The sequence below is a fragment of the Lemur catta genome, chromosome 1, assembly GCF_020740605.2.
Source record: "Lemur catta isolate mLemCat1 chromosome 1, mLemCat1.pri, whole genome shotgun sequence".
Lineage (NCBI taxonomy): Eukaryota > Metazoa > Chordata > Mammalia > Primates > Lemuridae > Lemur > Lemur catta.
Genome location: NC_059128.1, coordinates 144444275 through 144460069, shown reverse-complemented (window position 1 = coordinate 144460069; position 15795 = coordinate 144444275). Strand labels below are relative to the sequence as shown.

General features: G+C 35.7%; 1 protein-coding gene across 1 annotated transcript in view; it reads left to right on the top strand.

The window, feature by feature from the left end:
* The window catches only part of OXSR1 (oxidative stress responsive kinase 1), an 85999-nt gene that overhangs the window by 16117 nt on the left and 54087 nt on the right, over nucleotides 1-15795 (top strand). Inside the window, exons 3-4 of the mRNA XM_045536581.1 lie at nucleotides 3783-3891; nucleotides 14117-14258. Of these exons, the coding sequence (XP_045392537.1) occupies nucleotides 3783-3891; nucleotides 14117-14258 (251 nt within the window). The remainder of the gene's footprint in view (nucleotides 1-3782; nucleotides 3892-14116; nucleotides 14259-15795) is intronic.

Here is a 15795-nt window from a genome sequence, read left to right as displayed (position 1 = left end):
AAATAAGAGACCAGAGTCAGAGAGACTAGTTAGTAGGCTTTGCTGTAGTCCAGACCAACAACTTTAAAACTTTTTTCATGATGACCCACACTAGGAAATATAAATTATATTATGAACCAGTATTTAGATATATATATTCATAACTATTAATATAACTGAAACATTTTCATGAAGCAATTCTTTTTTTTTTTTTTTTGAGACAGTCTCACTCTGTTGCGTAGAGTAAAGTGCCATGGCATCAGCCTAGCTCACAGCAACCTCAAACTCCTGGGCTCAAGCCGTCCTCCTGCCTCAGCCTCCCGAGTAGCTGGGACTACAGGCATGCACCACCACGGCTGGCTAATTTTTTCTATTTTTTTAGTAGAGACAGGGTCTTGCTCTTGCTCAGGCTGGTCTCAAATTCCTGAACTCAAGTGATCCTCCTGTCTTGGCCTCCCAGAGTGCTAGGATTATAGGCATACACCATGCCTGGCCATGAAACAATTCTTAATTATGTGAAATGTGCTGTCATTTTCTATTCTCTCCTCTTCTTTTTTAAAAATGCAGTCCACTAAGTTTATTTGGTGACACATATAGGTTGTAATTCATGGTTTGAGGGACCCTGGGCTATGCAGAGAGGTATTAAGACTCTAAATTCAGGGCCGGACGCGGTGGCTCATGCCTGTAATCCTAGCACTTGGGAGGCCGAGGCAGGTGGATCATTGGAGGTCAGGAGTTCGAGACCATCCTGAGCAAGAGCGAGACCTCATCTCTACTAAAAATAGAAAGAAATTATCTGGCCAACTAAAAATATATATAGAAAAAAATTAGCCGGGCATGGTGGCGCATGCCTGTAGTCCCAGCTACTCGGGAGGCTGAGGCAGTAGGATTGCTTAAGCCCAGGAGTTTGAGGTTGCTGTGAGCTAGGCTGACGCCACGGCACTCACTCTAGCCCAGGCAACAGAGGAAGATTCTGTCTCAAAAAAAAAAAAAAGACTCTACATTCAGGCAGTGGCATTGGTAATGGAAAGGAGGACACAGATTTCCTAGATGGAAAATTTGTTACTACTAGAGTGAGCAGTCCATAAGGCCAGAGACTTTATTTTGTTTATTCTATATGAATGAATAAATTAACATTTACATGGGGACTGACTGAATTGTGTGAAATGGAAGAAAACTGTGTACATTTCAGTAAATAGAAAACCAGAGAGTAAGTGGTAGAAACCAAGGTGAGTGAGTTTTATGAAGGAATGAAAAGTCACCATTTAAAAAAGTGCTTCAGAAAACCTGACGTGGAGAACTGAAAAGTCCAAACAAAAAATCTGACATTAGCAGATAATAAAGGACTTTCAAGAAACTCAAGAAAGCAGTTTCATTAGAAGGGGTGGAATTCACTTTATAAGTGTTGAGGAGGCTTCTGGGAAATTTTAATCCGAATGAATAGACTATTGCAAATCATTCAGATATTTATTTTTCTTTTTGAAAAGAAAGGGAAAAAGATACCTCTTGTGGGAGTTAAATAGAGGAAGATTCCCCCTCCTCCTCTAAAGGAATAGAAGGGAAGAAAAGAGATATTTAAGGCCATTCTAATCTTTGAATTTTATGGTTCTTTGATAGTCCCGTTAGAAAACCCTTGTAATACTCCCCTTTTCAGGTTAAAGCTCAAAATCCTTAGCTTGCCATTTAAGACCTTGCACAGTTTGACCCCAACTCTGCATTAATTGTCACTCTCCCATGTGATTTCTCTTTTCCTCACATCCCCAGTCAATCACTGAATCCTGTTGTTTTTACCTCTTCATTATTGTCTCTTGACTCTTCCCTTTCTTTCCATTCATACTGCCACTAACTTTTTAAACCTTTTATTTTGAGATAGCACAGAGTTCCCATATGCTATTCACCCAACTTCCCCTAATATTAACATAACTGTAGTGCAGTTATCAGAACTGAGAAATTAGCTATTTATCATTTCTCTCTCTTTCACCCAGATGGTGGGAAAAGCCTAAACAGGTTCCTTACTTTCTTCATTTATTTTCTACGTTGCAGCCAGAGTGATTTATGAAAATGGATATATGGTTAAACCTTTGATGTCTTTCCATGGTTGTTAGGGTGAAGAGTAAGTTATTTAACACACAGGGTCCTTTATGATCTGGTCCCGGGTAATTAAAAACCTTAAAACCCTACTTATCTTTCCTATTTCAGTGTCAAGGCAGTAAAACTTTGAAGCCTTCCATGATTATGACTCTATTTTTTGTTAATGTGCCTCTCCAGTGAAGTCATGTAGGGTCTAGTACTTCTGTCAAACTGTTGATCATTCAGTGTTGTAAGTTAGTATTTGTCAAACTTCTTTACCAGAGTATAAGTTTCATGAGGACTCAGTATGGTAGATATAGTAGACACTTATTAATAGTATATGTCTGTTGAAAGCATGAACTACTTATCCTAGATAGGGTTACTAATTGTATTCTAAATATGTCTTACATTATTTTATCATTTAAAAAAATGATTTATGCCTATCACCTTGTACTGCTGTAATTTCCCCACATCCTATAGAACTGAGGTCCCCAACCCTTGGGCCACAGCCTGGTACCAGTCAGTGGCCTGGTAGGAACCGGGCCATGCATCACCACCTGAGCTCTCCCCCACCCCACTGCCCCCATCCGTGGAAAAATTGTCTTTCCATGAAACTTAGGAACCGGGCCACACAGCAGGAAAGCTCCATGAAGACAAGTACTTAAAAGTAGATTCCCAACTACTGTGGAACTTATCCTACTATCCTGTAATTGCCTATTTATTTGATAGTTTCCTGTTAGAAAACCCTTGTAGTACCTGCCTTTTCAGGTTAAAGCTCAAAACCCTTAGCTTGACATTTAAGACCTTGCACAATTTGACACAATATACTATCTAGTACATTGTACCACGATGAGAGGAGATATACAGGGTGTTTGGAAACTAAGAGTAGGGGCACCTAAGTCATCCTGGGGAGCTGGTTGGAAATGAATCTAGACAGAAGAAAGAATTGGAGTTAGCTAGGCTAAGATGATGGGGGAAATGTATCTGAGACAAGGGAGCGATAGGATTAAATGTCCAGAGTTAGAAGCAGCATTGCTCACTCGATGTCTTCTGTGGCTGAATTATAGGACTGGTATGTGAAGGGGGATAGGAATGAGATCAAAGAGGTAACCAGGGCCCTAATCATGTAGGATTTTATAAAGCATTTTATCACACCAAATCTAATTTAAATTTATAAACTGGGATAAAGTGAACTTAGACTTATGGCTCAGGTTTCTACTCTGGATTTAGTTTATGACCTTGTCTTATTTCAGTTTATTTCTCTTTTGTGTGAGAACTGTTAATCATTTCACAAAAATTAAATGAAGTAATATTTTGTAAAAAAAGATAAATAAAACCTATACAAATAAAAAAAACCACCCTCTGTTTATTTCTAATTATTCTCATGGTTATAAAACCAGATTTCCCAAGAGGATTCTTCAGGGCACCTAGAAGTAAAACTATGTGTCCCAGTGGAGGCCTCCTGTGGTGCTGTGCCAGGGTGTGATAAATAGTGCATATTCCTAGTTTCACAGATTACTACTGTAATGAATGAGTGAAAGGAATAGTATCAGAAGGGACTGAGGGAAACCAAGTGAGTTTTTTTGTTTAACCATTCTTGAAGAAATCAGAGCCATGGAGATACCAGAAAGGTTGTGACATAGTCTTTAGATTCCCAAATTTGGATTTGTTAACTTGCAACGTTTGTTTTAGACTTGTATATAATGAATTGTCACGTTTTCTCTTCTTTGTAGAAAGAAATTCAAGCGATGAGTCAGTGCCATCATCCTAATATTGTGTCTTACTACACATCTTTTGTGGTAAAAGATGAACTGTGGCTAGTCATGAAGCTGCTAAGTGGAGGTGAGTAGAGTACAATGAAATGCTAAGTTCCATGGTTGAAAAGTTAATAAAATTTTCCTTTTTTTTAATCATGGTTTTGTTTTCATGGATATTTGCATTTGAGGAGATACTGATAATGTAGTATTTGTTGAAGATGCTAGTATATGAGGTGAGACAGGTTTCACACCTTGTGTTTGATTGTCATGCTTCTTAAATCCCTCAATTTAGGATGGTTCCCTCTCCCTTCCTTCCTTCCATGACATAAACTTATTGAAGAATCTGGTCCAATTATCTTGTCCCGTATTCTGAATTTATCTGATTATTTCTTCTTGATGATATTTAACTTGATCTATATTCCTCTATTTTTTGTGTATTAAAAATTAGATCTAAAGGCTTGATTAAATTCAAGTTAAATAATTTTGGGCAGAATACTTAGTGGGTGATGCTGTGTACTTTATATTGCATCACATCTGGAAATACTTGCTATCTGGTTGTATCTTTAATAGTGATGTTAATTTTTTTTTTTTTTTTACTTAAGATTATGACAGCCAGGCCTCCCCATGGAAAAGTTAACATTTTTCCCTTTGCAGCTAGCAAGTAATCTGTGAGATGATACTTGGGCACAGTAAGTATCCAGTTCCCCCTAAGCTTTTTGTCTAATGATTTTGACATTCATTAATGGTCCTTGTTTGAATCAGTTATTTCATCAGAGGTTGTAAAATGGTGATTTTTCTTATTGCATCATCTCTTTTACATTTATAAACTGGCTTTCTTCTGTGAAGAGGAATTTGCCTTATCAACTAGGGCTCCTTGATTAATCTGTACTGTAGTTCTTACTGAAAAGGCAGGATGAATAATTGATTCTTTTTTTTGAACAACCAATTTTCAGAGTAAAACGTTGATAGAATAATTACCTCCAATGTTAGCAAATGAGAGGGTTTTTTTTTTTTTTTTTCCTTTTTCCAGTTGGGTAGGGCCTTCACTTTTTTGAGTATCATTATAGATGCAAGGATTTTTATACATTTGATGTCTTTCAAGCAGTTATAGTCTATTCTTTTTGATGCTCGGGTTGTCCAAAATTTTGTTTGTGGAAGTCCCTTCAGGGGTCACTCTTGTATCCTTTTGACACAAACCCATCAATCTTTGATTATATCCTTGCCTTTTGGTTCAAAGATTTCCTAAGCTTACACTTATATTCCTTTCCCCAGACCCAAAATCAGCTAATACTGTAATGAACTCTGGTATTTTTTACTGGAGAATGGTATTTAGAAAGCATAGCTTAGATGCTTGGGGTGCTCATTGCTACTACAGTATCATTGCTTCTAGAGCTTGGAAATATGGTATATTAAAAATAAATCATAATTTGACCTTAATATTTCAAATTCAAGTTTAATATCATAGATTTTTTTAAACTTCTTTAATATTATACTTGAATCTCTTTTCTCTTACACAGAAAATCTTAGTCCCCAGTATTAGTATAATTACTTCTGTGGTTTATCTGCAATATATATACAATTATTTGTTTTATCCTTACGATAAAATATAAGTGTTGCTGACTGCAAATAGTGGACCCTTGGCATATATAGACAAACATTTTGTTATGGCTACTTGAAGGCCCATGTTGTATAGTAAATTTGTCATTTTGCCAAGGCATGGATTTGAATCACGGTGGCAAGACTGGTAGTATGAGCGAGTGACGGAGCCACCCTAGCCTTCCCATCACTATGTTGTCAGTTTTTGTTTACATATATATCTTGTGGGGGAGTATGATTTTCCATTTTAGAATGCAGAATTACAGAAAAGAAAATCTATCTTTGTTTAGTTTGCAATTTTAATACTGTACTTCACCTTCCTTCTGCAGAGAGGCTGTAAAGGAAAAAGCATAGGCTTTAGAATTAATTTTCACCTCTCCTACTTGGAAATTATATGTCATTGGGAAAACTGTTTCAACTTTTTCAACCTTTTTACTTGTATTTTAAATGGGGATATCTTTCTGCATTTCAGAGTATTGGTGAGGAGTAAACGTGATGATATGTGTAAAGCATCCACCACTGTGTGCTGACATATAATAGGCGCACAAGAAATTTTACTCATTAATAGTAATAATCCCTTGCTATTTGATGCTTTTCAGTGTAGCCAGAATCACCTTTTTGTTTCAATCCCATTAGTGACACACTGGAGAAACTGGATTGCTTTGTTAAAGGCCCTGTTCATATGATGGTTGGAAGCCTTGCTAACACCAACCACCTTTCAAGATGGTGGTCGAGCATGGTTCTTTCAGTATGGAGAGATATGGGAATATTAGGTAATACTGTATCTTTCATTATTGATGACCTATAGCATAATTTTCTTTATTTGTAATTTACAAAGGTGTGTAATACAAAATTTTTAATATTTTGCAAAAAAGTCCTGAGGAATAGGGGGAATAAATTGTCTGCTTAATTTTCTCTTCCATACCTGTATGCTAGCCCATCCTTTCTGTTACTCTGAAGCAGAATGACTTTTTTATTTTAAGAATTCCTTTTCCTCTCTCAGTGAACATATGTCCTGATCACAGAAGGGGCAAACATGTAAATACGTAGGATGTCTTTTAAATGTAGCTCTTTATCCCTCCTTGTCTTAAGGTTTTCTGGGACAGTGCCCAGTTCTTCCAGCCTAGCACTCAGGAAATTTCCTAGAGGATAATTTTCAAACATGTTCTAATCATAGCTTTATGTAGTTACTTACATTTTTATGAGTCAATATAATTATTACATCTAACTTTTAAATATTAAAAATTTTGCATCTTTTTTTAAGGAAAATGAAATCTTTTGTTATAAGTGAATAAGGATTTGAAGAGATACATTAAACAATATTTAGAAAACAAAAGCTAGAACTAAGCACAGCTTAAAATAATTTTTTTTTAAGTAGGAAAGTGTCAGGATTATAGCTCAATTAAAATGCCATTCATCAAATACTTATTTATCATTAGTACATTGGTGAATAAAACTGTCAATTCCTTGCTCTTATGGGTCTTTTAGCTAATAATAAAAAGTGAGAATTAAATAATTACAAGTGTGTAGAGTGCTGTGAAGAAGTACCAGGTACTATGGGAACAAGTTCCAGGAGAACCTAACCTTACTGAGGGAGAATGAATGTGGTGGTATTAACAGAGGCTTTCCTTAGGAGGTGATGTCCAGGTGAGACCTAAAGAATAATTAGCCGAGTGAAATAGAGGGTGGAGGTGGTGTCAGGGGAAGGGTGGGAGATATGATCCAGATTGAGGGAACACTGCAGTAAAGGCGATGTAGGCAGTATGGAGGACAATGGTATATCTTGAGAACTGATGGAGATTCATGTCTGGGGCAGAGAAAGTAAGTGAAGAGGACCATTGGGTGAGGCTTACTGATAAACAGGGACTCCCTTTGAGTAATTAAAAAATATATAAATAATCAGAGTTAACAGAAATATGTATAAGGGACCTTTTTCACATTAACTTTTCCCATCAAAATACTAAAAGCATATTTTTGATTTAGCAACATTGTACTGATGTAGAATTTAATAAACTAATTAAATCATAAAATGAATAATAACTATCACTCTTAAATCCATCAACCAGGTGGACATCCTGGTTAAAATAAGTTTAAGTGTGTCACTATTATCTTTTCATAATGCTCCTTATAACTGTAATATTCTTATCTTTTGCTAATTAAAATCCTGACGTTACATGTTGAGATTTATTAGTACGGGAAGTTAAACTTGAGAAATTAGAAGCACTTTTGGTCTAAAGAGCTATTTCCACAATTTATTAGCACCAAACTGCAGTGTAAGAGTTTTAGAAATCAAAGTAATTAAGAAAACTTCTGAAAGCAAAAAAGAGGTACCTGTAAACACTTAAAGGGAGTAAGCGTAGAAATGCAGAGATCTAATTTAAATTCATTGTCTTGGATAGTCATTTAGGAATACCCTCAATTTTGTTATCTTCTAAGACATAAAATGCATGGGGACTTCCTTGATCTAAGCAGGATCCATGTGAAATATCTGTTATTATTAGTAACCAGCTTTGAAAGTTCAAGCAGCAGTGGGGGGGGGTTAAATTTCTGCAGTGTCTTTTGTTCTGAAATGGAATACTTGGAGAAAGCAAACAAATTTTGGCCCCTTTCCAACTTTCTGTGGCTCAGAAAGATACAAACAATAACCCTAGTGGATAAAGATTGATTAACATTTCTTGGTGGAGATACCAGTAACTAAACTGAACGAGTTGATTTTGTATTTAAAAAGTATTTTTTCATAGAAGTAAACTGAGGAAATTGACGTGTTAACCAAGTAATTGATTTGACTGAGCTATAATTGTCAGATTTAACAAGTGTCTTAAGCCAGTAGCTGCTTCACTACTTTGTCAATATTATTTTGATATTCAATAATGATTTTCTTGGAAGTTAAAGTTTTGCATTGCTTTTTAAATATTCTGTGCCACAGTCTATGAAGGCTTAGAGCAGATCTTTTTTTGGGAATAGATATCTACATTTAAACTTTTTGCTTTGTTAGAAAATTTGTACCAAATACTCTTGTTTTCCATTATTTGATTTATTTGCTTTTACTCTGAGAAATGCTTAGATTTTAATAGACAGCTTTCATCAAAGTAGCCTAGGTTGTTAAATTCCTTTTAAAATGAAGCTCTTTAAGCCTTACCTCAGATTTCTTAAATGACAATCTATATGTAGGGTCTGAGAATTTGCATTTTTTCTTACCTCAGATCTCTTAAATGACAATCTGTATGTAGGGTCTGGGAATTTGCATTTTTTATTGGCTTGCCGAGTAATTCCTTCACATGTTAAAGTTTGAGAACTCATGATCCCTGTAGAATATTTCTTACAAATTGTGCCTGAGGCCATAATATCGTATACACTGTTATAACCTTCCCTGTCATTCATACATTTCTTTAGGTATTAATTGAGTCATTCAGTGACAGTATGCTTAGCACATAGTATATTTTTCCTTCTCCTTTCTCTTAGTTGACATGAAGAATTTAATGTAATTTTTTTTTTTTTTTGAGACAGTGTCTTGCTCTGTTGCCCAGGCTGGAGTGCAGTGGCCTGATGATAGCTCACTGTAACCTCAAATTCCTGGACTCAAGCAATCCTCCTACTTCAGCCTTCTGAATAGCTGGGACTGTGGGCATGTGCCACCATGCCCGGTTCATTTTTTAAGGGTCTTGCTATTGCCCAGGCTGGTCTTGAACTCCTGGGCTCCAGTAATCCTCCTACCTCAATCTCCCAAAGTGCTGGAATTACAGGCATGAGGCCACTGTGCCTGGCCTTATTCTGTGTAATTTTGATGTTTAAGGAGGGAGGATTGCAAGCACCATCATCATCTAGTTAGAGGTTACCAGATGCCAAAGAAAACAAATGGATAAGAAGGGGGAACCTTTCAGAACCAGTATCTGTCAGTTAAAGATGAAGGTCTTCATGGCATGATAATCTCTCCACCTGCAAAAATTGTTGGAAGGAGACTGAAACTGAAAAGAAATTGTTATGCCAAAGAAAGAAGGAGTTTCTTATAGAAGCTTTGTTCAGAATGTCTGTTCTGGACATAGACTGGGAATAATGTGCATAGCTTTAATTTCCCTGTTGCTCATTGGATGATGTGAAATCAATAAAAATCTTCTAAAATTTTGAAAAGGAATTCCTGCTGCAAACTCTTTACAGATCTAGTAACTTTTTAATGTGCCCTAAAATCTTTGTTGTACCATTTCTTTGATCTACTAGATTGGAAGTTCCTTTAAAGTAAGCAATCATGTCATATATTCTGTGCATACAGTCCTAGATTTTACATATAATAGGGCTTAATTGTTAAATGAATAGATTGTGTTAATTTTTAATTTCCAGTAAGAATTTTTCGTTTGCATTCCATATTTTAGGTATTCTTTTTTACAAACATGGAACTTGATCAGTGTTTATATGAATGTCTTCATACTAAGCAGTACTTGTGTTGCCAGGATTTCTTGGAAGAATGAAACATGTGGCCCGTTGGTATAATCACTTTGCTTTGGGGATTAATGTGTGGTTGATTAAACTATGTAGAACAAACTTCTCCCTTAGGCATCTCCGCTTTTAGATCACCCACTGTGAATCCCAGTAATGGAGAGGGGAAAGAACCAGTGTAATAATGTATTAGGAAAAGCTATCTGGAAACACTGTCTGGCACCTCTCTGGTTCATTGTCTCTAGAGACTAAACTGCTTGTCTCCTACTGGAGGTGGGGAATGTTAGTGGGTTGGCTTCCAGGGAGGAAGAGGGATCTGGGAATCTTATTTTCCCTTATCTGGACTTTTGACTAGTTTTCCTGTTTTCAACCCTTTCTTTCACTCCCACCTCACTTTCTCTTATGTAGTACTTTGTGTGTACAGTTCTGAACTCTTTCTGGGTAGGGATCACTATTTCCTTTTTTTAATTTCAAAATATTAAGAGGGTACAAATGTTTTAGGTTACATGGATTGCTTTTGTAATGCCTGAGTCCTGGCTATAGATGTGCCTGTCACCCAGATAGTGTTCATTGTACCCATTAGGTAGGCTTTTGCCCCGCTCCTCCTCCCATTTCCCCCAGTTGATTTCCACTGAGTTTTTACTTCCTTCTGTGCACACGTGTGCTCATTGGTTAGTTCCAATTTAATAGTGATGTTTGTTTTTCCATTCTTGAGATACTTCACTTAGGAGAATGGTATCCAGTTCCATCCAGATTGTTGCAGAAGGTATTAATTCATCTTTTTATGGCTGAGTAGTAGTCCATGATATACATATACCACATTTTATTGGTCCACTCATGAATTGATGGGCACTTGGATTGATTCCACATCTTTGCGGTTGTGAATTGTGCTGCAGTAAATATTCGAGTGCAGGTGTCTTTTTGTTGAAAAGTTTTCTTTTCCTTGTGGTCAATACCCAATAGTGGGATTGCCAGATTGAATGGTAAGTCTACGTTTGGTTCTTTGAGGAATCTCCATACTGTTTTCCATAGAGGTTGTACTAATTTGCAGTCCTACCGACAGTGTATAAGCGTTCCTTTCTGCATCCACACTAGCATCTATTGTTTTTGGACTTTTTAATAGAAGCCATTTTAACTGGGATAAGGTGGTATCTCATTGTGGTTTTAATTTGCATTTCTCTGATGATTAATGACATTGAGCATTTTTTCATATGTTTATTGGCCATTTATCTTTCTTCTTTTGAGAAGCTTCTGTTCATGTCTTTTGCCCACTTCTAAATAGGGTTTGATTTTTTTCTTGCTGATTTGCTTAGTTCTTTGTAAATTCTGGATATCAGCCATTTATCAGATGTGTAGCTTGCGAATATTTTCTCCCATTCTGTAGGTTGTCTGTTTGCTCTGTAGTTGTTTCCTTAGCTGTGCAGAAGCTTTTTAGTTTAATCAAATCCCATTTATCAGGTCATTTATTAATATTAATTTTTGATCTTGCCATGATTGCTCTTGGGGTCTTAGTCATAAATTCTTTGCCTAGGCTGATACCTAGAAGAGTTTTTTCTACATTTTCCTCTAGAATTTTTAGGTTTCATGCCTTAAATCTAAATCTTTTATCCCTCTTGAATTAATTTTTGTGAGTGATGAGAGGTAGGGGTCCTATTTTATTGTTCTGCATGTGGCTATCCAGTTTTTCCAGTACCATTTGTTGAATAGGGCTTCTTTTCCCCGGTGTATGTTGTTGTCTGCTTTGTCGAAGATCAGTTGGTTGTAAGTAAATGGTTTTATATCTGGGTTCTCTGTTCTGTTTCATTGGCTTGTATCTCTATTTTTGTACCAATACTATGTTGTTTAGGTTTCTATAGCCTTGTGATTCACCACATAAACAGAAGCAAAAACGAAGACCATATGATCATCTCAGTAGATGCAGAAAAGGCATTCAACAAAATCTAGCACTCTTTCTTGATGAAAACCCTCAACAGACTAGGCATAGAAGGAACATATCTCAGAATTATAAAAGCCATATATGACAGATCCACAGCCAACATCATACTGAATGGGGAAAAATTGAAAGCATTCCCCCCAAGAATTAGAGCAAGACAAGTATGCCCACTGTTACCACCTCTATTCAACATAGTGCTGGAAGTTCCACCTAGAGCAATCAGGCAAGAGAAGGAAATTAAGGGTATCCAAATTAGGAAGGAGGAAGTCAAACTATTGCTCTTTGCTGATGATATGATCTCGTATATAGGAAACCCGAAATATTCCACCAAGAGTCTCCTGGAATTGATAAATAAATTCAGCAAAGTCTCAGGATTCAATACCATTCACAATAGGTACAAAGAAGATAAAATACCTAGAAATATACTTAACCAAGGAGGTGAAAGATTGCTATAAGGAGAACTACGAAACTCTGAGGAAAGAAATCACAGAGGATACAAACAAAGGGAAAAACTTACGTTCATGGATAGGTAGAATCAGCATTGTTAAAATGTCCCTACTACCCAAAGTGATTTACAAATTCAATACAATCCCCATCAAATTACCAAAGCCATATTTCACAGATTTAGAAAAAAATAATACTACACTTTGGAACCAGAAAAGAACTTGGATATCCAAAGCAATCTTAAGCAAAAGGAACAAATCTGGAGGCATCACATTACCAGACTTCAAACTATTCTACAAGGATCATTATTTCCTAAATGGCACACATCCCTTACATGCATCGAAGCTCAGATTTCTCCATTCTGCTTAGTCAGTTACTTTTCCTTTTTCTGTATTCTATCATCCAGAATATTGTTGCCGTCTCTCTTCTGTTATCTTTCCTGTTATTTTTTTTCATTATGGGTTTATGCCTCTTTTTAAAATCAAGTTTAATAAGTTAGTGGATTGTAAGTGAGAGCTAAAATAAGCTTGTGTTCAGTCCTTCATGTTTTTGAGAATTCCATCCAGACCACTTCTTTCCATATATTTTAACTCGGTAAAGTAAAAGTACCCAGGAGAGTGAGTTTTCAACAGAACTGTGTAAGTGGTTACTTTGCTTTTAGTCTTTTTTTTTTTTTTTTTTTTGGAGACAGAGTCTTGCTCTGTTGCCCGGGCTAGAGTGCCGTGGCGTCAGCCTAGCTCATAGCAACCTCAGACTCCTGGGCTTAAGCAATCCTCCTGCCTCAGCCTCCCAAGTAGCTGGGACTACCTACAGGCATGTGCCACCATGCTCGGCTAATTGTTTCTATATATTTTTAGTTGGCCAGATAATTTCTTTCTATTTTTAGTAGAGACGGGGTCTCGCTCTTGTTCAGGCTGGTCTCGAACTCCTGACCTCGAGTGATCCTCCCGCCTCGGCCTCCCAGAGTGCTAGGATTGCAGGCGTGAGCCACCGCGCCCGGCCCTGCTTTTAGTCTTGATCATTGAGGTCTTGTGCCAAGAAATGGATATTGAATATTACTAGTGTAGTCTGTGTTATGTTCTAGACTTCTTGGCACAGTTTCTAATATTGGAGATTATTTTGTTTTAATTCTGTGATCTTTATGGGCCATTGTACTGCCAGAAATCTTATGAATCTTGACAGATTTTTTTTGATTATAATTATCAGTTTTGGTAGTCTGTACTCTGTAATTTTAATTACTATGTACATGTCTTCACACCCTCACCCACCAATCTTTAGTAGGAGTATTATTTCCTTTCCTGGGAAGAATGGGATTGATAATATATCTGTCCTGTTATTTAAAGGGAACTACCATTTTTATTCTTTCCATATTGTGTTTACCTTACCTATTTTATTTCTATAATTTATTAACCTGAAAAATAATTTTAGCCCCTAAGTTAGTTTTTATATCTATGTGATCTTTCCAAATATTTCATCTCTGATTTGATTTGCATTTCAACTGTGTTTTTACATCTTTACTCATACAATACAGCATAGTTGAATCTGGTGTTGAAAGCCTACACTGATTTGTGGTATCTTATACTAGAGTGTCATTGGTGGGTGTGGTTTACCTAGGAATTCTTCAGGGGTGGTTAAGTATCCTCTACTACCTTTTCCAAATTCTTATTGGAAGTCTGAAGGAGATGCTGACAACGTACTATTTGGATATTAGCAGGCTACTTTTTATGTTTTAGATTGGAATTGAGAATAAATTATTAATTTTAACTTATATATTTCCTCATATTTGCTATTTTTTCCTTTCCTACACAAATTTATGAAAAGGTTCACATATGTTTTGATTCTAAAATGGATCTGAATTATATTGAATGAGTTAAACATTTTAGAAGACTATACCTTCTGTTTTCAGGTTCTGTTCTGGATATTATCAAACATATTGTGGCAAAGGGGGAACACAAAAGTGGAGTCCTAGATGAACCTACCATTGCTACCATACTTCGAGAAGTACTGGAAGGGTTGGAATACCTACATAAAAATGGACAGATTCACAGGTATGTAAAAGACAACACTTTTGTGCTATATCATTTCATTGAGGATGTTCCCATTCTTTTACAGAATTAATCATGGTCTTCAAGTATTATTGTCATTAACTCTTTGTATCACTAGTTTTAATACATTGTGATTCGAATTCTGATTATGCACTAGTAATATTATACAAGGAAATATTTACAAAGTAACAGCTACTTTAGAAAAGTTGGAAAATATAAAAATAGCAAGAATTCTTAATTTCTTATCAGGAGGCAATCACTGCTAACATTTTGGAATATTGCTTTCCGTTTTCTTTTACATGCTTAAAAATATTTAAAACAATACTGTATATATAATTTTGTCTGTTGCTTTTTAAATTTTACATTATATCTTCAGTATTTTCCAAAATTATTAAAAGTTCTTTATAAAATAACAGTTTTTTATTAAAGGTTTTTTCTTTTTTAATGAATAATATTTTTAAGAGCTTTTTAACATTTCATGGTTCAGGTGTTTTTGGATGTTTATATTTATTCAGTACAGATGGCAAGAATTCAGATGGTGATGGATTCTGTGTTATCCAAATCTGTTAGTACCTGGATTTGGTTTTCCTTCAGCTGAGAATATCTTTTTTGCCTTCATTACTGAAGGATAGTTAAGTTGGATATAAAAATTCATAGTTGACAGTTGTATTCTTTCAGCACTTGAAAGAGGATGTGCTGCTGAATTCTGGCCTCCATAATTTCAGATGAGAAATCCGCTATTTGAATTGGTGTTCACTTATAGGTAGTATGTTGTTTTCTCTGGCTACCTTCAAGATTTTTCCTTTCTTTTGGTTTTCAGAAGTTTGATTATGATATGTCTTGATGTGGATTTCTTTGCATTTTTTTTTTAGGGGTAGGGTTCCCAAAGCTTTTTGCATCTGTAGGTTTTTGTCTTTCACCAAACTTGTGAAGTTTTCAGCTATTATTTCTTGGGATACTTTTTCAACCCTATGCCTTTTCTCCTCTCCTTCTGTGAATCTATGATACAAATATTAGATCTTTTGTTATTGTATCATTATCCTTCAGACTCAGTTTTTTTTTTCAGCCTATTTTTTTCAGATTGAGTAAATTCTATTGATTTGTTCTGAAGTTGACTGATTCTATCCTCTGTCTTCTCTATTATATAGAACTTATTCATTGATTTTTAAAATTTCAGTTATAATTTTTATTTGGTTATTTTTTATAACTTCTATTTCTTGGCAGAGATTTTGTTTTTCATTTGTTTTAAGACTTCGAAATTGCATGTTGAAGCATTTTCATGATGGCTGATTTAAAATTCTTGTTAGGTAATTTCAGCATCTGATTCATCTCAGTGTTGGTGTCAGTTAATTGTCTTTTCTTTTTCAGGTTTTTCTGGGTTCTTTGTATGATGAGTGATTTTTTTATTTAACCATATCCTGAGCATTTTATATATTATGTTAGGGAGACTCTTGATCCTATTTAAATCATGTATTTTAGTAGGCAGTTGCCCTGTTTAGGTTTTGTATATAGGTCCGGTATACTTTTGTGGGCTGTGGTT